This window comes from Misgurnus anguillicaudatus, chromosome 2 (genome assembly GCF_027580225.2).
Source record: "Misgurnus anguillicaudatus chromosome 2, ASM2758022v2, whole genome shotgun sequence".
NCBI lineage: Eukaryota > Metazoa > Chordata > Actinopteri > Cypriniformes > Cobitidae > Misgurnus > Misgurnus anguillicaudatus.
Genome location: NC_073338.2, coordinates 23,146,614 through 23,174,194, shown reverse-complemented (window position 1 = coordinate 23,174,194; position 27,581 = coordinate 23,146,614). Strand labels below are relative to the sequence as shown.

At 38.5% G+C, this 27,581-nt stretch overlaps 1 protein-coding gene across 2 annotated transcripts; it reads left to right on the top strand.

Moving 5' to 3' along the window:
* Positions 1 to 364: 364 nt before the first annotated feature.
* Positions 365 to 26,684, top strand: lpin2 (lipin 2). Of its 2 annotated transcripts, none has more exons than XM_055201976.2 (20): positions 365 to 656; positions 9,486 to 9,686; positions 11,763 to 11,858; positions 11,956 to 12,254; positions 13,776 to 13,883; positions 14,019 to 14,145; positions 14,273 to 14,603; positions 15,180 to 15,279; positions 15,400 to 15,587; positions 15,704 to 15,797; positions 17,565 to 17,634; positions 17,744 to 17,836; positions 18,651 to 18,736; positions 19,640 to 19,790; positions 20,909 to 21,057; positions 21,985 to 22,071; positions 22,940 to 23,092; positions 23,187 to 23,301; positions 24,378 to 24,481; positions 24,664 to 26,684. In XM_055201976.2, the coding sequence occupies exons 2-20, from the start codon at positions 9,495 to 9,497 to the stop codon at positions 24,809 to 24,811; spliced, it is 2,691 nt and encodes an 896-aa protein (XP_055057951.1). In that variant the 5' UTR covers positions 365 to 656; positions 9,486 to 9,494; the 3' UTR covers positions 24,812 to 26,684. The 2 variants fall into 2 exon arrangements, with proteins under 2 accessions (XP_055057951.1, XP_055057950.1); XM_055201975.2 differs by lacking the exon at positions 365 to 656 and adding an exon at positions 4,138 to 4,359.
* Positions 26,685 to 27,581: the final 897 nt, after the last annotated feature.

Genomic DNA, 27,581 nt, shown 5'->3' with positions numbered 1-27,581 from the left:
TATAACGTTAGTTGTTGTTTTAAAGCTTTTATTTTGTGCAGCTGACAAATTTAGTCTTAAAACCAAAATCTGGTATGCAGATAATGTGTTTGACTTGTAAACCTGTCAAGCCTGGAATGAGGCACTGAACTTGAAAATAATTTCACAAAAGCAGGTAAACGATATCCTTCAAAGAAAAGGACGGTGCCACTGAATGGCCTATGTCACTGTCTCATTACGATTAAATATTATTATAATACTTAAAATAAATTGGTGACACAAATAGGAAGTGGACATAAACTTTGTAATAAAGTGTTTCTGCTGCGCCTGGGGAATTATGTTGGGCAATCACGTGAGCGCGAGGCCTCTTTTTTGAAGTTCCTGCGTTGCGTCACGTCACGTCACCCAAACCGCTGCTGCCTTGCGAGCAGCCGCCGTACTGACCGGTTGCTGTGCTCGTGCTCTATGAGTTCCCCTTAAAAAAAACACAATGTTATGATACTGAAAAGAACCAGAAGAGCTCCGGTCGGCTCCGAGAATCGTCAATATTGGGCTCGTGTCGGTGGCGCTCAGAAATGAATGAATAACGTCGGCACGCAAGAGCAGCGGGTGAAAACTGACGGCGATTTAACGTCCAATTTCTGAACAACAACAGCAGCAGCAGCAGCAGCTGAAAGGTAAACATTTTTAAATATAATTTCTGACTTTACAATTTCGGCAATACTTATATAGTCACACATGTGTTTTTTAATGACAGAAACATGTCGTTATTTGACAGTGTAGAGATGAGATGTATATGTCATTTTAGCCTTTGGGCTAATCGAGCTAACCACGGTGCTGGCGTTATGACAGCAAACTTCATGAAATCTCTGTATAAACACAACATGCCATTGTCTCAGCAAAATGACCAATATCACCTTAAACGATATAATAAACTCGTAAAATGTTTATTTTGAAACGCTTAGTCATTCAGAGTTTGCTAACGCTACAGTCATATAATGGACATAATATGACATTGCTTATGTGGTTAACGTTATGCAAATGAATTTAAGTTAGGCAAACAACATCATGCCATTAACACTGACCAACTAGAGTGATATTTTGCGTAGTTTCTATAGCTATAAAATCTTAAAAAGAAAGACAAGAAAGAGTTATCTTGTTTCCTGATTGTAGTACAATTTAAAGAACATGAATGAACGTGAATATGTGTAGGTTGTATAAATGTATGCTTTTTAATAAAACTTAATAAGAGAGAGAGAGAAATCTTCCACAAAACTTGTACTGCCACCAAACAGTATGACATGAGCTCTTTCTCAAATAACCTGTTTTGCTGTGATGATGTGATCATCCATAATCTGCATCAACACACATTAAACCATAAGCAATTACAGGCTTATTAACTATTAGTGAGATTCTAGAATGCAATATATGCTGCTTTATATACCAATATAGTACATGTTTTAACATGTCAGATTAAATGCCTTACTTTCAAAAATGAAATCTTTATTGTTAGTTTATAACTCAATGGCAGCTGAGGGAATGCATAATCCTGTCAGTCGAATTTTTTCTGGCTTGTTTGTTGTTTGTAACTGAACTTGAACCTAATCTCCCTTTTTTTCATATTATGTAAGTGGAAGTCTATGCCCGTTTTGTTACCCCACCTCTCATGACCCAGCAAAGTACAACACATTGCTCAATCATTATAAAGCAACTTGAGTTCACGAAGTACTTTTTACAAAGTAACGTAATTTGATTGTTCCCCTGGAGTAAATCTGAGTGATTTGCTTAGTCACATTTGTGCAAAAACAGGTTTGTGGTTTTAATGATCCACAATGTTTCCCTGGTCACAACTTGGGATTTAAAGAGCACCTATTTCTTAGCTAAAAAAACAACGTTATTTTGTGTATTTGGTATAATACAATGTGTTTGTGTGGTTTTTGGTAAAAAAAAAACACTTCCTGAAATGCATGGATTTGAAAAGCTCTGTGTCCCTGATTGGCCAGCTAATCTGTACATTGTGATTGGCCTGAATACCTCTGACATCAGCCAGAAATGTTACGCTCCTTACCATGTTTGAAAGATTCGGTTGGTAACAGGAGTTAACTTACAAGGCTGTAAATCTGAAGCGAGAGGAATTATGATAATGTCGCTCTTGTCTACATCACCAATCCCAGGAAGTAAACTGTTGCCTACAATCTGTGTGTTTGTTGTAGTCCAAGAAAAGATTTTCATGTTGGAGATGATAACTAGCGTCATTGTTTACTTTGGGGTGTACCTTCGCATATCGTTAACATGTACTAATACACACTTACACACCAAAGGAAATGTAAAAACGTGAATCGGACAATATGTGCTCTTAAAAGACAGTCGTGGCTTAATGGTAAGTACATGGGTCTCCAACACTGTTCCTGGAGAGCACCAGTCCTGCAAATTTTAGTTCCACCCTTACTACAACACACCTGTCTCTAATTTTTAGGTAGCCCTGAAAGCTCTGGCTAAATGGGATACAGCTACGGCCCAAATCTCGCGAGATGTTCTGTTTAGGGGGAGGATTAGGATGAAAATAGCATCTAGATGGGATACAGCTACAGCCTACGCTCTAAAAAATGCTGGGTTATTAAATTTCAACCCATTGTTGTGTCAAAAAGGAATGAACCCAACCAGTTGGGTTGTAATTTAACCAATGCTGGGTTGTTTCAACCCAAGATGCTGGGTTGTTTTAACCCATTGTTGGGGCAAATATAAACATTTTCTGGGTAAATTTAACCCAAAGGCTGTGTTCGACCCTTCGATCCTGTGAAATGTTGGGCTTAGGGTTAGGTTTGGGGGTAGGGGTGTGATGAAAACTGTGCTCATCTGGCGAGACTTCACAAGATTTTGGCCATAGCTATATCACGTCTAGCCACAACCAACCAACCAACCACAACTATTACGTCACCTTCCCTTTTTAATGTTTTTGACAATTTTGGTATCTGCCTCATAGTCTAAAGTTCTTTGTATTCTCTGACTGTTTATTATGAATACATAGGGGCGGACAGGACAGGGCTTATTTTAGTCCCAGACTAAAATGCATGTTTGAGCTGCCTTAATTTAAAAATATATCTTGACACATATCAGTGCCATTGTTGTCAAGATGCAAACCAGTTTTTTTTTTAAGATATGTTTGTAAAAAGTACTTAAATGTCCTAATATAACTAAGCCTAGTCCTTGATTCATCTAAACCCTATGGGGCGGTTTCCTGGACAGAGATTAGACTAGTCCTAGACTAAAATAATATAAGAGCTGTCCAAACTAAAAACAACTTGCAATGACATATCTCTTAAAATACATCAGTGTTTGTTTTGCCGTAAAATGCACACCAGCAATGTTTTTACATTAGGCATGTTTGTTAAAACCAATTATTTTCCTTATTAAACTAAGGCCTAGTCCTGGCTAAAGCTAATCCCTGTCTGGGAAACCACCCCTATATGTCATAATTATTGTCTAGCTAAAAAATAAATTGGTTTCATTTTTGTTTTTTGCTGTTTATGACTGTGCAGTAGTAGTGCAGTCTAAAGGTCAGCTTTCTTTGCTATTTGTTTTGCTGTCTTGGCAAATAACAATTTATGTTACACCTGATATTTTCATTATAATCAGCAATGCTGTACCTGACAAATACACATGTCCTCTATAATTAGAGTCATTTTTGGTACACAGACCAATTTGCTTCCATTCTTGGTCTTGTTTATCATTTAAACCTTTTACCAAAACTTATAATTGGTGAAGTATAAATTATATGGATTCACTTATGTACCCCTGTAAAGCTTTAGAGCCAACCTTGTATAGGTTAAATCATTAACTAAAGTGTAATGAATGTTTGTTAGAATTAGCATGGAGGTTGTTCTCCTCATGTGATTGCACATGAGGGTTAAAAACAACAATATTCTTGCAGTCCGCTTTTCAAGGCCCTTATCAGCAGTCAACCCCTTTGGTCTGCTTGCCGGAAACATTTTTATCTGTTGCAGAACCCCTGACACGATACTCTCACCTCATTGGTAGAGAATAGGTTCTTTTACCTGATTGGCTGATTTGGTAGGCTTTCTGCTAAATAACGTGATTTGACGAAACCAAAATACGACACATGTTATGCAACAGTATTTTATGCCGTAGGACAGGTTGCGGACATTTCTGTTTATGTCAGAAGGTCAGCAAGTCAGACCGGGTGGGTGGGACCGCCACAGGTTTAGGATGACAGAGAAAGGGTTTGCAAAGAAAAACTCATTGAGATCAGTGATGAAAAGACTTCATCCTAGGGCAGAACCAGAAGCCTCTTTCAGCTCCAGTGAGGAGGACAATAGTGAGCAAGATGAGTCCTCATCCCGTAGGGAATCGTGGTCCTGGGTGAGTGAGAAATCCAAATAAGACAAGCATCTGATCATTGATATTTGGGAGTTGGGAAAACACACTACAGGTAGTTAAGGGAAAATTAGCTGCTTTGTTATTGCTAACAGTTAACTAAATAAGTTAACTGTTACCAGATTAACATTAGCCTGGTATTTTAGTTTATTACAAACCTTCTGCTTCATTGCCACTGACCTTGGAGATTGTTTTTTATGGGAATTTTACAAATGCAGCTTAGACAATAAATCTGTAGAAGAAAGTGACTGGTAGGACTTCAACCACTTATGTAGATTGAACTTAAAATTATCAGTATGGGGATAAGATTAGCTAGATCTGTATTTGCTTGATTGCAGGAACAGAAACCACCTTCAAAGGCTTCTGGTTTTTGAAAACTTTGAGCTTGTTATGTTTGGGACATAAAGTTATTTAGATAAACTAGGTAAGAGAGTGAAACTGTGGCATAATGATTCTTTGCTACCCTGTTTTCTCAGAACCAAATATTTAAACGGGTGTAGTTGTGCTGATATAGATATTTCAGTTATGACCCATGCTCACAGTGTCCTCAATAAACTGTGGTACAAAAATGTAATGCGAGATTGAGGCCAACTCTACAGTTTTTGCAGAATTGCCTAATTCCTTTAAATGAGAGTGCATTTGTATTAATTTATATTACATTACTTGATGCACATGTATTGTGATGTATAAAATGTACTTAAATATTATGCATGATATCATTTTTTTTTCTGCTTTGTATGGCCATTGCTAACCAAAACCTGCTCAAAAAGTTACTGTTATGTCACAAATCTACTGAAATATATGAAGGGCGTTTCACGCGGTATGCGGCAACCACAAGTGTTTAGTTGTTTTTCAATAGGAGACATGCGGAAAGCGGCAAACCGGGGCCGGTTACAGAGGTGAAGCGGACTTGGTCCACACGCCTTGCTCAAGCACCCAAAATCCTGTCCCTTTCGGACACGGCTCTTCATGGCAGGCGCCATTAAAGATAAACATATTTGAACTAAATGCTGCACAAAACGCTTCCACTACACGAGAAAAGCTGTAGCCGCGCTACGTTTCCGCTGCGTACTGTGTGAAACACCCTTTATATGGTTTTTGTTGGCGAGCATACTCAGTTACTGCTATTTTTGCAATAATGTGAAACATGTCAGTGTTATTTATAGGCTACTCTTAAATGTTCATCCTCTCAGGGCAAGTGTTATTTATTCTTATACCATACTTAGCTGCTTGACATTTCTTTCTTTCTTGCTTGCTTTGTCATGTTGCAGTTTTATGCGTGCATAAACCTCTCAAATATAATCCTGAAGGCTTAGGAAAAAGTAGGTTATCCATAGGTTTGAAGTCTGTAAAAGACTTTGTTGGGCCCCATAGAGAAAATGCTCAGCTTATTTACTTTATTCCAGACTTTTGTACAACATGTGATGGTAGTTTAATCTTGTGGTTTTCTTGATCCTTGAAAATAACTTGACATCAGCTCTATTTTAATGTTGGTAAGATCTCATAACGACTAAAATAAGTTCCTTTGTATCTGATGTTGTTACTTACATTGTAATACATTCTAAAAATAACATTATTTGAGCTTTAAAAATACATTGGGAATTAATTTAGTCTGTCACATCTTACTGTTGCATTGTCTCTACATTTATCCACCTGTTTCTTGACGTAAATGTGGGTGCCGCCATCTTTGAGCTTTCCAGTTTATGACTTCCGGTGAGTCACTAAAGTGTGCCGTTTTGACTGGCTGTTTAATGTTTATTATGAAATCCAGGAAGACCGACATAATTTGTGCAGTAAGGGGTTGCCATAATAGCTAATACAAACGCAGTAAATCTCTACAAAACATTTGTTTTAACCTCATGCACAAGAACTATGTGTATGTGGCGCACATGCACTCATGATCTGTATTTACAAATTCATCCAGTAAAACCTTTTATAGAAACTACCAGTAAACAATAAATGCAATAATTGTTTAAAAACAACTAATATTATGCTGATAAATATATGCTGATTTATTTATTCTGCTACTATATATTATTACAAAAATATACAACATAATCTGCTTAGTTAATGTTTAGAATAGTTTGTAATGTGTTTGCGTTTACTTTAGTATGGAAAAGATAGTTTGATCATCCACTACTGTTATCCTATATAGCAGGGGTCTTCAACGTTTTTTGGGTCGGGGACCCCTTAGATGAGAGAGGCATGGAGCAGGGACCCCCTGATACTAAATGTGTAAAACTGATATTTAAGTAATCAGTAAGGTACGAGAGGCTGCCTTTTCGTATTAGGCACAACGCAAAGTGGAGTAAAGTGCAACTATTGACCAATCAGAATTAAGGACTAGAACTGTTTTATAAATAGCAACAAACCATATTGTCACACAGCCATACTATATTAAGACAGTACATTGGCACTATTATGCTGTTGTTGTACATGCATAATTTTTTTGTTAAAGTAGATTTAGTTTTTATATGAATATAATAATAATAAAAATAATATGAATAATATGAATATAATAATAATAATATAATATTATTTTAATGTATTTGCAGTGTAATAGATTTTCATTTTATTGTGAATTTACCTGAACCTGGGCTTTCAGTTTATAAAGATGACTGATCATGGTGAATGGCACAAAGACTCCCTATTCTGGTGGGGATAGGGGTTGTGCTACTTTATAATTCAGAGGTTTGTTGCCTTTCTCGTATATCGTCATATTGTCACGAGTTTGAGTAACGCAGGTTTATTTTCTGCATAGCTTCATATCAGACTTAGGAGAAAACATGCATTGAGTCCACGCGCATCTCTTTGGGGCAACTTTTTGAGAGGCGGATTTCAACCTGACTATGAATCTCGCACAAAGCACCATCACGGTGCGCGATTCATACATTTTTAAATGCGAGCGATGGTTTTGTCACAAAATATTTATAATGCAGACGAGGTGTGGTGTCATTTGCCTGTTGAGTTAGCGCTTTAAATCTGAACCGCGTGAAACAGCCGCCCAAGTTCAGAAATATAACTTAGATGAGACAATGTCGCACTGATTCTAAAATAACTTTCTGAAAGAAAGACACACATGCCTATAAGATTTACCTGTTTTATGATGCCTTTTATGTCGCTACTGCTGCTTCCTGAGTGTACATTAATAATCTTCAGATATTTTATTTTGGTCCGCTTGCTAAACTGAACGCGCGCCTTCGTGGCCACGCACGTGCACAACTTAAAGGGGACATGTAACATTTTTTTGTACATATATTTTACGTTTTAGCAAAAAATAGCTTGTGGTCAAACATCATTTGGCGGACCCCCTGCAGTTCCGCCACGGACCCCCTGGGGGCCGCGGACCCCCGGTTGAAGACCCATGCTATATAGACATACAGGATTTTTATCTTGCTGAGCTCACCAGTGTGTTGTTTTTTTAGTCAGGATGTACCAAGTTGTTGATCTGGTCACTCTTAATGTTCCTGCTATCTCTCTGATGGATTTGTTGTGTTTTTGAAACCTTAATATGATCTGTATCACTTGCATGGAGATGTCCCTGAACTGAATGATTTGGCTTCACAGCCACAGCTTCCAAATGCAATTACCACACTTAAAATCAACTCCAGACCTTTAACATCTGTCATTCATGAGGAAATTATTTAAAAACAGACAATACCTGTCCATAAGACAGCTTTTAGGTCAACTGTCCCATTACTTTTGACCCCTTTAAAAAGGGGGAGCTACATATAAAACAGCTGTAATTCCTATATCCTTCAGCCAATTTGCATGTGAATATCCTCAAAATAAAGCTGAGAGTGTGCACTTTAACCAATATTCATTATATGACTGTAACTGGAATACATTTTGGTAAACAGCTAAAATAACACAAAATGTGCCTCTGTTCCAATACTTATGGAGGGCACTGTATCAAGCCAGCCACTTCTTAATTTCATCCTCAAACTGGTTCATACATGGCAGGTGTAGTAAATATTTACTGTTTAAATCATGTTTTATGCGTGCTCCCACTACACTATTTTCTACCGGCTGGCTATTGAAATGGAAGTCTCGCACTGGAAAGGAAATACGTCACATCACTTACTTCCGCATTCGAGAAACAGGTGGATACAGGGTGTTTTTAATAATTTACTGTTGATAGGTTTTCCCAGCCATGATTCTGTTAATGATTCTGGGGAAAAATTCATGGAACATTTTCATATGAGTTAACATTGCTAAAAAGTCTGCGCCAGTTAAAGGTAGTGCGGAGGATTTTCTTTTTCCAGGTGGATCATCAAGACTATTGGTCCTCCTAGTTGTCAATCAGGAGTGTTGCGCAATTGCATTTTTTAAAAAAGTGGAGAAGGCGGTTCTTTTCTAAAATTCGAGAAAATCCTCCGCTACACCTTTAAATAATTTAGGTTACAGGGGTTAATTTGACAAAAAAAGCTAGGGACCCCTGTATATGCCTTTACAGACTCTGAGAGCCACCAGATCCTTGTATTTTCACAAACATTCAGCAATTTCTGTGGTCTTTGTACTCATAAAACAGGTCTAGAAGAATGCAACAATGCAAGAGAAACGAGCATTGATCATTTACAATCAATGTCTGTCAGAAAACTGAATGTTTCCCTAGCCCCTCCTTTGCCTTCAGGACACAGGTGTTTGTGTTTAATTTTGCTCACCTTTTCGACTGTGGCATTGGAAGATATCCCAGACCACCACTTAGAAAACGGCATTAAGTCCTTCTGCATGTCTGCAGATAACAAAAGGCAAATAGCCAAAGAAAATTCAGTTTCACTTTTACTATGAGTAGAGAGGGAGATTTTACAACATGTACAGAGTTCCTCTACTGTGTAAATAAAAAACGAATTTTTCAAAATGACTCGCTATTGAGTCTTGCTCAAAGTTAGACTCAATGAGGAAAGCTAAAACGTTTGCCGTGGTTGTTGTAAACTGTTTTGGGCTATCTGGTGCTGACCCAAATAATAAATATAATGATTTAACAAGTTACAAGAATCTCTAGGAAGAATATTTACTATATTATTACTTGGGTTGTTTGTTGACATCACTAAAAGGCTTTAGTTGTGAAATACCTTTGTGTACGTTTCACTTTCTCTTTCTCTATTCAGACGGACACCATGAACTACGTGGGGCAGCTGGCAGGCCAGGTCCTGGTGACTATGAAGGAGCTGTATAAGGGCATTAACCAGGCCACATTATCTGGTTGCATCGATGTGGTGGTGGTCCGCCAGAAGGACGGTTCTTATCAGTGTTCTCCTTTCCACGTCCGTTTTGGCAAACTAGGTGTGCTACGCTCCAAAGAGAAAGTGGTGAGTGCTTAAAATAAAATAAAATGAGAACTCTGTTCAAGCAATTTAAATGTGAAAGATGTCAAAGACGTCCACAACCATATAGATAATAAAATTGTTTGTGCAAATGCAGTTATCTAGTTGAGGTTCTGAAAACTTTTTAAAAGTCAGAATAAAGAAAGATCAAGGGATGAGTTATCATCAATATAATTGATCCGAGCTTTGGACAATATTTGTTTTTCTATTTTTTGGCCTGGAATCCATGACGGCCTTAATCTTCATTCGAACCCATGAAAGAGCAAACAGAAATTTTGATCAAAGAAGCTCTGCTTTAATCACACATATCCTGATGGTTCTCCATTCTTTAAATATCTCTTCATATGTACATGTTTCTGTAGTTAACTGTGTTAAATTAAACTATAGCAAAATGTCTGATTGCATGCATCTACATAAATGCGAATGCGTTTTAAGAGACTTAACACAATGCATGCGAGCCAGCTCTGGTAAACACATCTTTGTGCTGGCATTGTTTGCCACACTGTTTGTGTCAGAACATTCCAGCAGAGGGTAGAAAGTATACAGCATGTAAACAGACCTAGTTTTCCATGTGCTGGGTTAAATGCTCTGTAAGCTTTGTTTGACAGAGCATGTGAAATAAATGCTTACATCTGTCTGCAAGGACCGGAAAAGCATAATTTATTTATTGCCCAACGATGGTGGGGGGGTACAGTGCTGTTTTTTGTGGTTATTTAAATAACGTGAAATTATGTTCTGCTGTAGACATGGTCTGTGGGATTATTATTTTTGTGTACCGTGCATACTACTGTATAACAAAAATATAGAAAGCAATAAATAACACCATTCTGGTCATATTGAAAGCATGTTTTTAATCACCTATAGTACAGTGACAGCATGTGTTGTTGTGTTTTGCATAAAACATTTACTGCTGTGCACGAAAAACAGCAGATATCGGGGGGTAGAACAGTTCTCACCATCTACAGGATGTGTGAAGAGGTTTAGAAAAGGAAAGCAGTGGTTGCTATGGCAACAGGTTTTTCTGAATAAGAAGAGATAGGAAATGGAGGCAGAGGAGTGAGAGATTTAGTCAAGGTTACTTGTATGATTGGTAGATGGTCATTAAATCACTTGTTTGATGTTTCCAAAAAGTATTTTATTCACAGTTTTCGCTGCACTTTCAATCAGACTACAGAGACTGTGGCATAACCCCATTCGCCTGCAGCGTAGTTAAAAGACTTTGCAATCATACCATGATGAAATAGATCAAGGTTTCTTAAACTAAGTGAATTAGGTTTTAGATAAAGAAATCTGGACAATATCAGCATGTTGTGGAATGAGATCCAGACTTTGTTTTTCACAAGCATGTACGTAGGGGACCCCTCTGTTCGAGATTTACTTGGGGGTAATGATTTATATGGACATAAAAATTCTGCCCCATTACTCTGCAAACATAAATCACCTAGCAACTCTGAAACTGAAGCTCGGAGATCACGATACATAAAAACAAGTCTGGAGAGAAGTCCACAGAAAACTGTGAGAACGCTTAAAAGCTTAGAGCAGAATGATGTAAAAGTACATCCGTGGACATTACAATGGTAATGCTTTTGTTGAAGTCACCTGAAACTCAAATTGCTTGATGGTAGTCAGCCGTTCTGGTATCAGGTGTGTGCCGTGATCCTGTTTGCAGGTCGGCTGCAGTGCTTTCACAGCACCACAAATTGACTTAATTGTGTTTATTGGCTGGATTACTCTTCACGGGTCTTGTGTCACTGTGAGCGAATAATTAAAACTGCATGTGTGGATAACCCACTGTTTGTCTGAGTTTGGATGAGCGGGGTGAAAAGTCTTGAGTTCAGAAAGGAATCGCAGGGTAAATGTCAACTGATATTGGCTTTTTAAGGTCATGTGAAACATATACAAAGGCACATTCCAAAGGTCAGACATCTGATTTCGAATCAATGTTTCAGCTATTTATAAAAGCAAGGGGCTCGGAAGTTAGGACGCGTAACTTATTGAAAGTATGAATTTGAGGATAAATCCGTTGGTGGCTTTTAAAATAATCCTGTGCTATTTCTTCAGATTGACATAGAGATCAATGGGGAGCCTGTGGATCTTCACATGAAGCTAGGAGATAATGGTGAAGCTTTCTTTGTGCAGGAAACCGAGGAGCAGAATGTAAGCATCTTCAAATTAACTCCAAAAATTACTGAAAATTAGTGAAAATCTTTATTTAAGTTAAGTGTTTAATAGTGTATCTCTATATATTTCATAGGAAATTGTCCCAGCTCACCTGGCAACCTCACCCATCCCCACTGATACTCACATGTTTTGGATTGGAGGTGATCACAGGCAAAGTCAGAACCTGGATGAAGACCCACTGGACCCTGAGGATCCTCCAGAGCCCTCGGTGTCCAGCACAGGGTCTGGCAAAAAGAAAAAGAAGAGGAGAAAGAAGCACAAAGGGGACCCACGGCGTGAAGAGCTAACACCTCCTGTCACCATCAGCTCCACTGCATCAACGGATGACATCTTTGAGATGGACTTGAGTTCTGATGAGGAAACCAACACCAGGTAAGCAAAATCTAAATATACAGTTTAAGAGAGGCTCTGGATATTTACAAGTTTTTACCTCTTTAAAGTCTCCCTGTAGGGAAGCATTTATCATTTAAAATGCATCTTTAAGCATCATAATAGCATATATAAAAGTTTTATAAGTTTATAAGAGTTTGGTTCCAAAACGCAATACATCCATTTTGACTAATTTTGGTAAAAACATGTTTTCTATACCAAGAAATTGACAAGATGAAAACCACTGTTTTCTGCTACAAACTTTCACATAGCATCTTTAGGTTATAAAACATAATTATTCAAATCCATCATTTGATTTTCAATAAAAACTGATTTTTTCCAAAATGCTATAAATCTATTGAATCAATATATAAATGTGCAATTTATTTTTGTCATGTTATATTCATTTAGTTGACTAGTGGTATATACTGATAAAAAAAACTGCATTTGTCACTTACTTTATCATATTAAGAACACTGTCATTGCTTCGGTTATACTTGGGACGTCATCGCTTTTTTCACAACTATCAGCTGTAAAATGTTTTGGTCCTGCTCGATTTTCGTTGACTTAGAGTAAAATAATGTAAAGTTTTTCTGGGCTCAATGTGTTAGCATGACAGAAGCTTGATGCTGTCGTGTGAAAACAAGCAACAGTCAACATTTTTTCATATCCCGAGTGCCTCTCATTTAAATTTTTTCGATTTTGATGGCTTACGTTTCTTATCCATCACAGAAAACCACCACAGGTTTAGCAATGCCATCAAAGTATTGTTTTGTTTTTGTTTGTTTGTTGATCACGCATTCCAAAGTAGATGAGGAAAACTAGGATTTTGTGTGTTTATATCACGCCACCATTGTTGTTTACAGTCTGTGTAATGGTGCGCTGTGATTGGTTGAGCGGATTTATTGCATTCTGCAGAAAAGGAGGAGTGGCGTTCTTCAGTTTTGGGGAAAAAAGGGAGAAAAGATGACAAAATAACACGGTGGATATTGGATTTTGCGTAAAATTAAGAATTTACTTTTTAATACTGACCTGATACAATACTGATTTTGGTGGTAACTCTTTTTTTTTTGTGTTTATCGCGTTTTGGAACCAAACTCTTCACACATAGATAGATAGAGAGACGGAGAGATAGAGATGCTAAATTTGGCAGTTTCAGTCGCAAAGCAACTGCTAAGTTCTGTTTCACACAATGCATATGTGATCTGCACGTTTGTAGCATTAATCTTTAGGCGCTGACACAAGCAGCTGTCCTGCATTCGTTTCAGCGCCGAGTCTATGCGGCATCCATACATAATATCTATAACTAGTGGTCCATGCTCAACTGCTATTTATGGAGAAAGTACTCTACAATGGTGTTAAATTATGAATGTGCACATGGTTTGTCTTAAAACATGTTGAAAACGCATATAAACAACAATAAAGCCCTGATTTTAAATCATTTTTGTGTAACCTGAAGGTTACATCATCATGTGAAAGGTGATTTTGGGTTTTCCACTGCTTGAAACAAAGTCTTTGTTTCAGATCGTCTTCAATCAGTACAGTGAAAGACATTGAAGCCCAGATACCAAATGTTCGTCATTCTTTGGACAACTACCCTTATTCTGATGGTGACTGGTCTCCATCAAATAGGTTTGCACTTAATCTTACCACTCACACATCTATAAATACTTAAATATAGCGCATATGTTTATAGGACTTCTAAAACGTCTGCTGTGAGACACTTTGTTTATCTGTGTATTCGACTTAAGTGTTTGTTTTGTGCAGTCATGCCATGTCAGAGGCCTTTTCTCCCAAGAGTGATTCTGAACTGGTGGTCCGGCCATCAGAGAGCTTGCTTAAAATGGAGTCACACATGCAATGGACGTGGGGAGAGTTGCCAGAATCTACCAGGGTAAATTGGGACTGATGAAAAAAAAAATTGAATAACGCAAAGTCCATTTGGTGTTAGTATGGCATATTTTGAGTTGCAAAGTCATGATTACAGCTCACCACAGTGTCAAAACTCTCAAAATTCCCAGGTTTCTAAAAAAGAGAAGACTGAGTGGCCGAAGACCGTGACCATAACGCCTTCAGAGACCACTCACTTCAGAGTCATCCTGAGCTCAGAGGCCATGGAATCCGAGGAAAGAGAATCAAGCTCAGGGCATTCTGGCTGTACCATACTTAAGCCTGTACCCCGCACCCCTGAAACCCCCAAAACTCCCACTGAGTCAGAGCTGGAGATGATGCCTAGTGGAGTGATGACCTCAACTCCTTCAGACAGCCCTCCTGCTGATCCACCTGCTGCTTCTATAGGTGGAGACATGAGTGATGCTGCTTCCAAGACTGACTCACCCTCCAAGAAGAAAGGTGGGCCTTTTTAAAGTCTTCCCATGATATATCTAGCAGTTGGTTTTATTGGCTTATCAATGATGATTATCTTGATGTGACAGCAAACGTGTGAGAGCAGAGATAAAATTCATGCTTAACGAGCCTGATATTGATGTATTCTAGATATAAAACGTGTGCATAAAATCAGTCTAATTCATTGCTGTCCTAATAATGCTTGTTCGATTGAAGCATGCTGAGAGCTAGATATTAAAGCAATAAGTAAACTGCTAAAATCGGTAAATAGCAGAGAGGCTTATTGCTCTTGTAAAACTGTGGCAATAGTGCTTAATGATAAAACACAGTCATTTCCCCAACATTTATTATTAATATTTGGGTAATAAACAGTAATATTTAACTGTAGGCTTTGTAGGTTTGGGTTTGCCTATCAGCGTAACAACTTGGCGAATCAGTACTGAGTGCATGGAGGCAGATATGCATTTATCTGCATTTTACCATGACTTTGAATTTGGCTTGTCCAATCAGAAACTTTGTTAAGCAAGTTAGAGCTTGCTGTTCCTCTAAGATTAAAATGCTGACTGTCATTTTATTATCAAGGCGTCCCAAAAAGGAGTCAGCACCAGGGCCCTGAGGACATCTACCTGGATGACCTGAATGTGTTGGAGCCTGATGTTGCTGCTCGCTATTTTCCTAAGAGGTATAAAGGCAATCTACATACTTTTGAGATTAGATTTCAGCAGAGCAGTTCATAACAAATCATGTGTCTCTTTACATGGTGACTTGCTGTTATAATGAATGTTATTTTGATTATCTACAGTGATTCTGACCCCAACTCCAAGCACTGGATGGACTCTGGAATGCATTCAGGCTCTCAGTCACCGCAGTCAGTTGGCAGTGCTGCGGCTGACAGCGGCACCGAGTGCCTGTCGGATTCGGCCAGTGATCTCCCTGATGTCACTCTGTCTCTGTGCGGAGGACTCAGTGAGAACGGAGAGATTTCCAAAGGTATCTGTATCTGCTATATCTGTCTTTTGATGTGCTAGATTGTTTGTTATAGTGTTGGGAGAATAATCACTTGTTTCTTCTGCCCACTCCATTTACACCTTTCTGCTTGTTTCTAGAAAAATTTATGGAGCATATCATCACATATCACGAGTTTGCTGAGAATCCAGCTATCATAGACAATCCAAATCTGGTTGTGAAAATAGGAAACAGGTGGGTTTGAATTTTAAACTGTCTTATGTAAAATACTTTTTTTCTAAAACCTATCCTACGCAGGCACATTTCCAACACAAAGGCTGGTTCAGGTGGCAGGTGGATTTATGTGTTTCAAATCAGTCACTTTGCACAATGATATACGGCATGTGACCCTGAAACACAAAACCAGTCATAAGTTGCACAGGTATATTTGTAGCAATAACCAACAATGCATTGCATTGGTCAAAATTACAGATTTCTTTGTAAAGGTCAAAAATCATTAAGATGTTAAGTAGAGATTATGTTCCATAAAGATATTTTTTAAATTTTCTACCGTAAATATACAGTACTATGCAAAAGTCTTAAGGGGATTGCACACCGGCCGCGCAGCTCAGCGCGCGCCGTTCTAAAAAAATCGAACGCATTGTTTTCTATGAGTATAAGCACACCGGAGCCGACAGGTGGCGCCTGTCCGCCCTGCCCAGCTGTGACTGTGCTCAAATCCCTGTCGCGCCACTCACATAGTTTAACATTAAATAACATATTTGTCCCACATCATTAATGATTAACATTGGCTGCTTACATATATTTTGCATTTTGAAGTAGACGCTATCTGACGAAGCTTGCGCTATTTAATGTGCACTTCCGGTTTACAATACCTCCGAGTTGTCCTAGACGCGCGGCTGGTGTGCGACCCCCTTTACTGTGGGTTCACACCAGACGCGAGTTCAACGATTTGCGCGAGTAGATTAAATATAAAGTCAATGCAAAGACGCAATCACACTCGTCCTCGCATTGGGCGATGCGAATGACGCAATATGGGCAGCGCGTTTGCCGCGAAAACGCACGCTATTCGCCTCAAACGCGTCTTCACGAGCAAAAAATTTGCGTGACATGAAGTTAAATCCCACGAGTAATCTAGAGCGAGTAACGCGATGCCATGCGTTTGGTGTGTACGTAGCATTAGGCCACCACCACCAGACTTTTTGTTTTAGAAGTTTTAATGTCCATCCATATTTATTTTCCAATCTATTTTATTAAGATACAAACAGAAAATGCAAGAAATATGTTAAAAAAAATAACATTTTCTTGACTAAATGTCGTCTTTAGGCATCGTCTGTGTTTAGTGTGACCTCTCTTGGCACTAAACACATCCTGCGAATTTTTGAGCAGAATGAAGTAAAAATATTAATTTCTTTAAAATGAGAAATTAGGATTTAATTTTATTTAGGTCCAAGAGATCCTGCAGTTTCCTGCTCTTGCTCAAGTGGAAGGGGAGTTTACCATAAAAACTCCACACATCAGTTTACATTTTTATACAGTTTTTTTAAGACTATATACACATTTCCTGTATTTCCTGGATGTATTCTATTAAAGAAACAATTATATATGATCACTACAACATTGCAAAAACAACAAATCTAATTGTGGCATGGTAGCCTATGACTTTTGCACAGTACTGTAGCCTATGTATAAAATCTATTTACCATTAATATGTGTTGCTAAGGACTTCATTTGGACATCTTTAAAGGTGATTTTCTGAATATTTCGATTTTTTGCACCCTTAGATTTCAAATTTTCAAATAGTTGTGTGTCGGCCAAATATTGTCCTATCATAACAAACCATACATCAATGGAAAGCTTATGTATACATGACTGGTTTTGTGGTCCAGGGTCACATATTGCCTTTATAAGCAGCATGCATGGCAGATCACTAGGCTTTGAAACAGAGACAAAATGCTTGGATTCAACAAGAAGTTGCCTATTTTATCCTTGTTATTTTAGGTATTACAATTGGACACTGGCTGCTCCTTTGATCTTAAGCTTGCAGGCATTTCAGAAGAATTTACCCAAGGTATTTTTTCTTTGTAATAGGATAATTTATTACTTGAATGGTTCTCTCTTGTAGTTATTGTGGATGCTAAGTGTGTAAGTCAAGTGGCTATTGTCAATGATCTATTCAGGCTACAGAGGAAGCTTGGGTAAAAGAGAGGATGCCAAAGAAATCAGGCCGCTGGTGGTTCTGGAGGAAAAGAGCAGACAGCACTATCAAACAGGTAAGGCAAATCGATAGGTCAGTTTAGCTTTGCAAGTATTTGAAGAGCGTTCTATAAATAAGATAAATGAAAACCAACTTTGTTTGAGAATGAAGGTTTTGTCCTACTCGCTGATTAAAGACCTTACCACATTTCCCTTGTGGGACGTTCTCATTACACAAGAATCAACATTTGTGTAATTGCCAGAACAAAAGGATGAGGGCATATCTTTGTAAAGCAGATAAAAAGTACTTACATCTGTACTAGCTCCATTCTTTCCTCTAGAGCGTTTTCAGTCATTCAGACATGACAGATCAGATTCATTGGCCGCTTTCATTCGGCATTTCTGTAATTAGCATGACATTGCAGTGTGAAATTTTACAGCCTCAGTTTAGAAATAGGACAGGCTGCTCATAATCTCTTTTTAGTAACAAGGGAAGAAAACAATGCTAGAGGTCATTTTATCACAGCATGGTACATAGTTGGGTTTTATAGAAGCTCTGAACAAATGCTTGTTACAATGTATACAAATAATCATATTGGGATCATATTAAGATTAGTACAGGGCTAGGCCTTAGTTATATTAGGACATTTAAGTAGCTTGTACATACTTCATTAAAAAGTTATACTTGTGTGCATTTTGTTACAAAACAACATCACTGATATATGTTAGTGCAAGATGTTTTTAAATTATGGCAGCTCAAACATGCATTTTGGTCTGGGACTAGTATAAGCCCTGGCCAGGAATTATTATCAATGCTTAATTTGATCAGATTAATTTGTTTTTCATGTTTTTAGATATGTGACACTGTAATCCTGTTTTTTGTGTTTGCAGTCGGAAAGCACTGGGAAGTTGGAATTGAAGCAGTCCCAAATGGAGAAAAGCAGCTCCTCTTTGTCATTGGAAAGTCATGCGCGCAAGTGAGTCAGAAGTGCCTGCATTTCTTGTCTGTCAACCACAGTTTTGTTTTCTTGAAAAATGTGCAGATAATAACAGGGTTCCCATGGGTCCTTGAAACCTTGAAAGTTTGTGAATCTGGCCCTGGGAAGTTTTTGAAAATATACATACATAGATACAGGTCATTGAAAGTGCTTGAATTTATTTTATGCCAGAAGTTTTCTGGAAAAAAATTATATTACTCCATGTGTAGGATCATATCATAAAAATTCTAGACTTTTTAAGCACACGTGCTAAACTGTTCACTTTAAATGCTTATATCTTCTATATGTGAATGTTGATTCATACCAAAATGCTTTTTTTGGATCTTTGTTTTTGATGATGAAAATGTCTCGGGTTACGTATGTAACTGTTGTTCCCTGAGAAGGGAACGAGATGCTGCGTCTCCCTTTTGCCATACTTCCTGCATCCCTGTAACGCCATCTTTGGCAATATTTCAGATAGCAATATACTTACTGGCTCCCGGGTCACCCTGTCTTTGTCGTTAAGCCTCACCATTGGTTGAATTTGATATACACATTCAGACGCACTTACTCTTGGAGGCGTCCCCAAAATGTCACTGCAGTGACGCAGCATAATGTTCCTTTGAGGTGTGGGAGCCCTGTAATAAGAAACTGAATGTTATCCTTAATTATATAACTCATAAAATGTAACCAAAGGTTATAGATGCTTACATAAAACTAGCTGTATCAACTGGCTTGCCTGTAAAAAGTTAGCTAACTTTAGGTTTTCCACCTCAGTGTAGTAGAGGAAGTGAATCAGGACAATCCAACCTACTTTCTGTCATGTCTTAATCTCTGTGGTGTTCCAGTTCTCTAAATTAGGAATGGTTGCATATTTAGTTCACTGGTTCCCTGTTTGCACAGAGCGGACGCCAGGGATTCATCCAGCGATGAGGATGGGAAAGAGTTGAGTGCCGCCGCTTCATCAATGGAACGTAAAGTCCAGATCGAGCCCCACGGCCACAACTCCACTCACTCTTACCGCAAGTCCCTGCGCCTCTCCTCGGATCAGATAGTGAGTACTCGCTTTTGAGACGCAGATCTCTGTCTGTTGCCTGTAGCGGAGATTGCACTGTAAAAATCTAGGCCTGGTTTCAGAGACAAGGCTTGGCTAAAGCAAGCACTAGGCCTTAGTTAAAGGGGACATGTCACGATAATTTTTAAGATATCAAATCTTTGGTGTCCCCAGAGCACATAGGTTTAGTTTTAGCTCAAAATACCATATAGATAATTTATTATAACATGTTCAAATTGACACTTTGTAAGTGTGTGGGCATATGTGGTGTTTTGGGTGTGTCCTTTAAAATGAAAATGAGTGCATGAAGTGCAAACACTGATCACAATGATAGTGGTTTGATGCAATTTAAACTCAATTGTGCTGTGAATTATTTGTTCACGTGCTTGTAGAGAATGGTTTACCAAAACTAAGTTACTGGGTTGATCTTTTTTAAATTGTCTAGCTTGATAGAAGCACTGGGAACCCAATAATAGCACTTAAACATGAAAAAAGTCAGATTTTCATGATATGTCCCCTTTAAATTAAGATGTTTGAGCATCTTTTATAAACATGCTTTAGATAAACACATTACTGGCACTGTCATATTTGAAGATCTGTTATTTTCAGTTGAGACAGCTCAAACTTGTGTTTTAGTCTAGGACTAGCCTTAAGCTTGGGGGTTACTGCTTAAAGCTGTCCCTAAATCTTTCTCCGAGATATTATGTAAGTCAACTCAATGACTTATTCACAAGTGGTCTGTATCATTGGTTTGCACACGAGCTCCCCCTGCTGGCAGCTTCAGGGACAGAAAATCTACTTGAAAGTCTGCAAGCCTATACATTTAATTAATGTTGTGATAAATAAATGAAGACTTTGTAGTATAGATTACTTAACTGCATTGCATCAGGGCTGAGGTCACTCAGCGGGTTTGGGGTGGGGTACATGTTGTGAGTAACTCTTGCATGGTGTTGTATTTTAGTCTCTTTTGCATCCAACAGTCAAGTCTGTGGCACAGAGGATTATAAAACAATTAGTCTTGTAATTTTGTGTGCTGCAACTTGTATAGCAAAGATTAACAGTATTTGCCAAGCAAGAAATGCATTGATCGGTGGATAATGAAGTTAATTTACCCGCAGGCTAGTCTGAAATTAAAGGAAGGACCCAACGATGTGACTTTCAGCATCACTACACAGTACCAGGGCACGTGCCGCTGTGAAGGCACCATTTATCTTTGGAACTGGGATGATAAAGTCATCATCTCGGACATTGATGGAACCATCACCAAGTATGTATTTAATCTGTACTATTAACTTGACTGCGTAGTTAGTGCTTTAAGGAGTCAGCTAAATACGACTTTGTTCTTCGTAATTAGTTTGTTTTAGTAGCAGTCATGAAGATATAAAGGCTGAGGTGTGCAGAAAAGCTCCCCATTACTGCCGATGTGCTCGCCGCCTGGTTTTTACTGCTGAAACCAAAAGGATTTTATAGATCAAGGCATAGCTGGCTTTATCCAAACAAGCTCTTTAAGTATGTGGGCAAATAATGAACCACTAATAATGATCTCGCTTTGCAGCCCTCTCCACTGATGCTTAGAATGACAAAGACAATCTTTGATTTAATGGACAACGTCTGTCTGAGTTTCACCAGGCGTTTGATGGAAGTTCACAGCTCGATACCGGTCCGTTGTCTTTGGTTTTTAATTACTGCAAAGCTGGCTGTAATATCAACGTGCCTATGCAAACGAACGCACTCCGCCTCCAGACTCGTGCCCTCAGTGGCTCGTGGGTGGCAACATCAAACAGGCAGATTGACTGCCGCTTATTATTTCTCTGACCCGCTTGCCTGACACATCTCGCCGAGGCTGCGATGCGGGGCGGCTGACTGTGGGGTGCGCCCAGACCAGGGTTGGACTAGGAGGAGGATGTCACCATAATGAGCCAATTTAAATTGTGCATTCTCATAATGCCACTCAGACCGAGTCTGAGATAAAACGCTAAAGCGGCCAAGAAGATCCTCATTAGTAGACGACACCGAGTTTTGCCCAAGCTGAGAAAAAATCTCTCTTCTTTACAAGTCTATTAAATCTCAGAAAGAAACGAATGTCAGAAACTATATTTAGGAATCCAGTTGAATGAATGCAGGATTTTGCTGTTTGTCTCTCTGTGTGTGTTGGTATGTCATGATAATAAACAGTATGTCTCTGTGCTTTCAGATCAGATGTGTTCGGGCAGATTTTGCCGCAGTTTGGGAAGGACTGGACACATAAGGGCCTTGCAAAACTATACCACCTTGTGGCTGAGTGAGTTTCCATGCTTGATCCTTAAAGGCGGGGTGCATGATCTCTGAAAGCCATAGTGACATTTGAAATCACCCAAACAAACACACCCCTACCCCAATAGAATCTCGAACTTCTTTTGATAGACCCGCCCCACACATACGCAAAACAAACAATGATGTTGGTTAGTAGACACACCCCTTACAGCTAATTGGCCCGAAGTGTTTTTCAAAAATCATGCACCCTGCCTTTAAAGGAACACGCCGACTTTAGCTTGTTCACCATATCCCCCAGAGTTAGAAAAGTCCATACATACATTTTTTATCTTATGTGCATGCCGTAACTCTGACACGCTCATCGCTAGCCTAGCTTAGCACAAAGACTGGAAGTAAATGGCTAAAAAGTTGGCGTGTTCCTTTTAACTATAATTTTTTTTTAAAGGTCCAGTGTGGGTTTTTTAGCGTCATCTAGAGGTGAGATTGTAAATTGCAACCAACAGCTCAGTTCACAACTCACCTCTCAATTTCATAATGCATAGAGAAGCTACGGTAGCCGCCACAGGACAAACATGTAATCTGAGACAACATAGGGATGAAACGGTCGGTAGAGCGGTTTGTCTGTTTAGGGCTACTGTAGAAACATGACGGCGACTTTCATGTAAGAAGATCCGCACAGTGTATGTAGATAAAAATTTATATTTTAAGCTTTTAAAAACAATACACTTCATTTTGTAAGGTCTTTATACACTACTGATAGTATAGTCATGTATATTATATTGCAAAAAAAATCCACATTGCACCTTTAAGAGGCCATAAACAAGATAGCTTGAAATGCTTTATTTTCTTGTCACGATCTGTCTTTATAAAAAATGAAACATTCTTGTGTTTTCCAGAAATGGATATAAGTTCCTGTACTGCTCGGCCAGGGCAATTGGCATGGCAGACATGACCCGAGGGTATCTGCAGTGGGTAAATGATGGAGGCATCATCCTGCCCCGTGGACCCCTCATGCTGTCTCCTAGTAGCCTCTTCTCTGCGTTTCACAGGTACCCTTATGGTTTACGTAACATTGTTCATAGAATCATTGGGTTGAGTTTTCACGAGAGCGTGCTTTTATTTACTCAATGTTTTGTTTCCAAGGGAGGTGATTGAGAAGAAGCCAGAAATCTTCAAAATCGAATGTCTCACCGACATCAAGAACCTCTTCCTTCCCAACAAACATCCCTTTTACGCCGCGTTTGGGAATCGAACAAACGTAAGTCGATCTGGAGTAAACGTTCGTCTCGTAGCGAGTGCCAGTTTACGCTGACGTCAGTGGGCAGGCATAGGTTTGAGGTTTAGCATTTTGAGGTCTCTTTAGAAGAGCTGTCCCCTCAAGCTACATCTTTGGGTTGTAAGACCAGCTGCAGTGGACGGCCTTGCTGATTTTTTTGCAGCTGAATAAATGATGATGTTTGGGTGGAACAAGGCATTGAATGTTTATACAGGCCTGTTGCATAATAAATCGCTTGTGAACGTCAGAATCTCTCAGAAAGGCTGGTACAGCGCATAAAGGAAATTTCTGTTTAATGTCAGTCAGGGTTCGTTCCCACTGGTCTTTGAAATCCTTAAAAGTTTGTGAATCTGGGGGAAATAATTCAAGGCCCTGGGAAGTTTTTGAAAATATACATACATAGACACAGGTAATTAAAAGTGCTTGAATCTATTTTATGCACCTAAATTATAATCCCTGTGTAATGTAGGATAATACAAAAATTCTAGCCTTTAAAGCACACGTGCTAAACTGTTCGCTTTAAATGCTTATATCTTCTGTATGGGAATGTTGATTCATACAAAATGCTTTTTTGCATATTTGTGTTTGAAAATGAAAACATCTCTGGTTACCTATGTAACTGTTGTTTCCTAAGAAGGGAACGAGGCGCTTCGTTTCCCTTGCCATACTTCATGCATCCCTGTAACACTGTCTTTGGCAATATTTCAGATAGCAATATACTTCCTGGCTCCCACGTCACCCTGTTTTTTTCGTTAAGCCTCACCATTGGTTAAATTTGATATACACATTCAGACGCATTTACCCCTGGAAGTGTCCCCAAAGTGTCACCGCAGTGACACAGCGCGAGTTCCCTCGAAAGGGAACTGTAACAATGTTTCTCCTAAAAGGTAACACGGTGCTCTTACTTGAAATGTGTCCCCACATTTAGTCCTTGAATTTGAGGGTATTAGACTTGGAAAGTCCTTGAAAGGTCCTTGAATTTGAAGTTAACTTAGGTGTGGGAATCCTGGTCTGTGTTCTTATTGGTTGGAGTCTGATCTTCTGACCCTGTTTTACAGGATGTCTTTGCCTATAAAGAGGTTGGAGTGCCAATTTGTCGAATCTTTACCGTTAACCCCAAAGGAGAGCTGATACAGGAGCAAACCAAAGGCAATAAATCCTCGTAAGTGTGCAAATCTATTTTCAGCACAACATAAAAGAGCATAAATGTTGTTAAAGACTAAGCTGATCCAGAAGAATTTTATGAGGAATAATGAAGAGCTCAGTCATTTTGTGGACATCTTTGAGTTTTGGATTAGCTGTTTAAACCTTTTTTTTTCTTTGTATTTGTTTTTTTGTTTGCAGGTACAGTAGACTGAGTGAGCTGGTGGATCACGTCTTTCCCTTGCTGAGTAAAGAACAAAGCTCAGCTTTCAGTTTCCCAGAATTCAGTACCTTTTGTTTCTGGCGACAACCCATCCCTGAAATCAGTCCTGAGGACCTGCTTTTATAGACCATCCACGTAGGTCCATTATCAGTTGCTAAATATATAACACAGTCGCTGTCTGTCATCAGTGCCACTTAGCTGGTGGTACCCATCTCACATAGTTTTGGAAGAATAAAGGTGGCACTCTCCCCTACACGGGAACAGTGAGCTGCACCAAAGCACCTCTGAAGTTTTGAACTAGTGTGAGACACCAAAGTAGTTTTAATACACCCATCACACATATGTGAGATCTAGATCGAACTTCCACAAACAACACCATTTTGTGCTGCTCTGTCTGTGAGGTCGAAAATCGAATCTGTATCGTTTTAATTTAGCTGCTAAGTGTTAGGCTGCTTCTCTGAAGGAATTTATTGCTGATGGGATTGGGCTATTAGTTAGTCTAAACTAGATGACAAATGGACTTCTAACTAGCAGAATGTCTCAGATGAGCGTGCTGTCGTTTGGGTGTGTGGCATAAAGCTATATATATATATAAATAATTAATATTCATAAATAATATTCATAAATATAAATGGATTAGTTAGAAATATCAAATGAACACACACTGCCTCTAAGATGTGGTGAAGGTATGCAAGTAAAATATGCATTGACAGATGAGCTCAATATCTCGGACACTGGGAAATATGCACAGAATGAGGCGTGACAGACTCATCATTTACAGTTCGGCAGATTTAACGTACTTTGTACTATCGACTAGAAGAGTACACCGAGCGATCCGTCATAATTGGGATTTCTTGTATTTGTTTCTCTGCCGCTGACATTTACGTCGTCTGGCTGCTGCAAAACGCCTTACCGATCGCACTTTCAGCTGCAGCCATGAGAGGAAAAATACAAATCTTGCACTTAACTCCTGATGGAAACGCAGTATCATTTGAAGCTTTTCGGCAGTCTTTTGTGCACAGGATTTAAGCACTTTGGATCCTTAAACTAAACCTCAGCTAGATATCTGCGTATTAAGTTATGAAGAGTGTAGTATATAGGTTGCTTTCATTATGAAGGTATTGTCGATGTATGTATCTTAATGTAGGTTGTGGTGATATCAAACAGTTCTTGATTTAATTTTCAAAAGGCCTTTGCATGCTTTGTTTGGACAGTATGTATTGAATTTAAACAGTTTAAGGGGTCATCCCGTTGTACATATTAATGAAGCAGCAGAAATGAATTGAGAGTTGCTTTTTTAATATTACACAGTATGTTGTGATATGAGGTGAAGGAATGTGTTTAACCCTATTGGCAGGAGTTGACTGAAGAAGTAATGAGCCTTTTTTTAGTAGCTCTCGCCTAAACTATCGTCAAGTTCCTTTAAGATCTCATAAGGGTAAATGTTTCGGAGCACCCTGTGCTCTTTAATGAATGCTTAATATTAGATGTATAAAACTCGAGCACAATGAAATGATTTTCTTATGTATTTAAGTAAAATAATTATTTAGGGCATTTCATGGTGAAACTGACTGTTGTGATTTATTATGCGTGTTGCTGTTGTCTACAAATGTTTGGAAGTGAAATCTGTTAACTGTTAACAAGAAAATCCCGTTCTTTCTATGAAAGTAATACCTCTTGTGTGGGATGAACACACTCATGTTGTATGAACTTATCTTTAATGGTAAAAAGACAAAGAAAATGTTTAAAAAAAAATCATTTTTTTGTTGAAACTGCTGTGTGGGTGCTGAATGTTCTGGTCGTTCTTCTCGACCTTTGCCGTTTGTTTTACTTGCTTTTATTTCTAGTTATGTCTACTTTTCTTGATTTTGATGTATGGCTTCACATTGCATTTGACCAGCATAAACACCTTCAAATGGATAATTGTAGGATATACTTACAAAAGAAATTTTATGGGTTGGACAATGTTTATGAATCTATTAAAGATGTATTTACTACAGTGGTCTTTTGCTTTCTCATATAAATAAGATTGCATTGAAAAACCTGCTTTGCTATCATCACACATTTAAGTGACCTTTAAGTGTAAACTTTAACAGTGCAGTGTGTGGAGAAAATGTGTTTTGTTTGTCTGTCAGTTACAGATTATGTGCATATGGCAAAGTTATTGCTGCTGAATATCACAAAGTTAGTTTGTAATTTTTTCAATCCACAAATTCAATACTGAATTATTCAAAGGCTTTAACATCTTTACTAAAGCATTACCCAAAGTGCGACTGTCAAAGTAAGTTTTCTCTCTAAAGAAATTTTGCAGCTATGCGAGTAAAAAAGCTGTTTCAACACCCTGAGATTAACTGCAAATAAGTGCTGGATGAACCTTTGCATGCTTAGTTTTTTAAAGATAAAATGATTGTCTGTAAAAAATGTGTTATTCACACTAAAACCATGTGACCTTGTGAGTGCAATGTGGTTTTTCAACAAAAAGATGAAGCTTACATTTGTTAATTTATTGTTTAAAAATATATAAACCTGCTTTTACATTTATAGATGTTTTGTAAGTCCACAATTTAAAAACATAAAGAGACAGATTATTGCAAATATATAGATTATAACCTCTAATGGAATGCTTTATTTCTTCGGCACACATTTACGGTGGCTTGTCGGGTTTGAATTTTAAAGCGATACTCAAGCCAAATATCAAATTTACCCCATGATTTACTCACCCTTGAGCCATTCGAGATACACATGTCCATCATCTTTCTGATGAGCACATTTGGCGTTATTTTAGCAAATGTTCCCGCTCTTCCACGCTTTATAATGGTAGAAAACAGGGATCAGGGAACAACTATTGACTTCAAATTCCAAAAAAAGTGCATTCATCCTTCACAGGCTACGATGG

Bases quoted from the DNA above. Each gene is read 5' to 3' on its own strand.
- lpin2 (XM_055201975.2), top strand. From the start codon at position 4,153: ATGTCAGAAGGTCAGCAAGTCAGACCGGGTGGGTGGGACCGCCACAGG. The intron at 9,687-11,762 runs GTGAGTGCTTAA...CTATTTCTTCAG, and splicing joins TACGCTCCAAAGAGAAAGTG to ATTGACATAGAGATCAATGG. The intron at 13,884-14,018 runs GTTTGCACTTAA...TGTTTTGTGCAG, and splicing joins GACTGGTCTCCATCAAATAG to TCATGCCATGTCAGAGGCCT.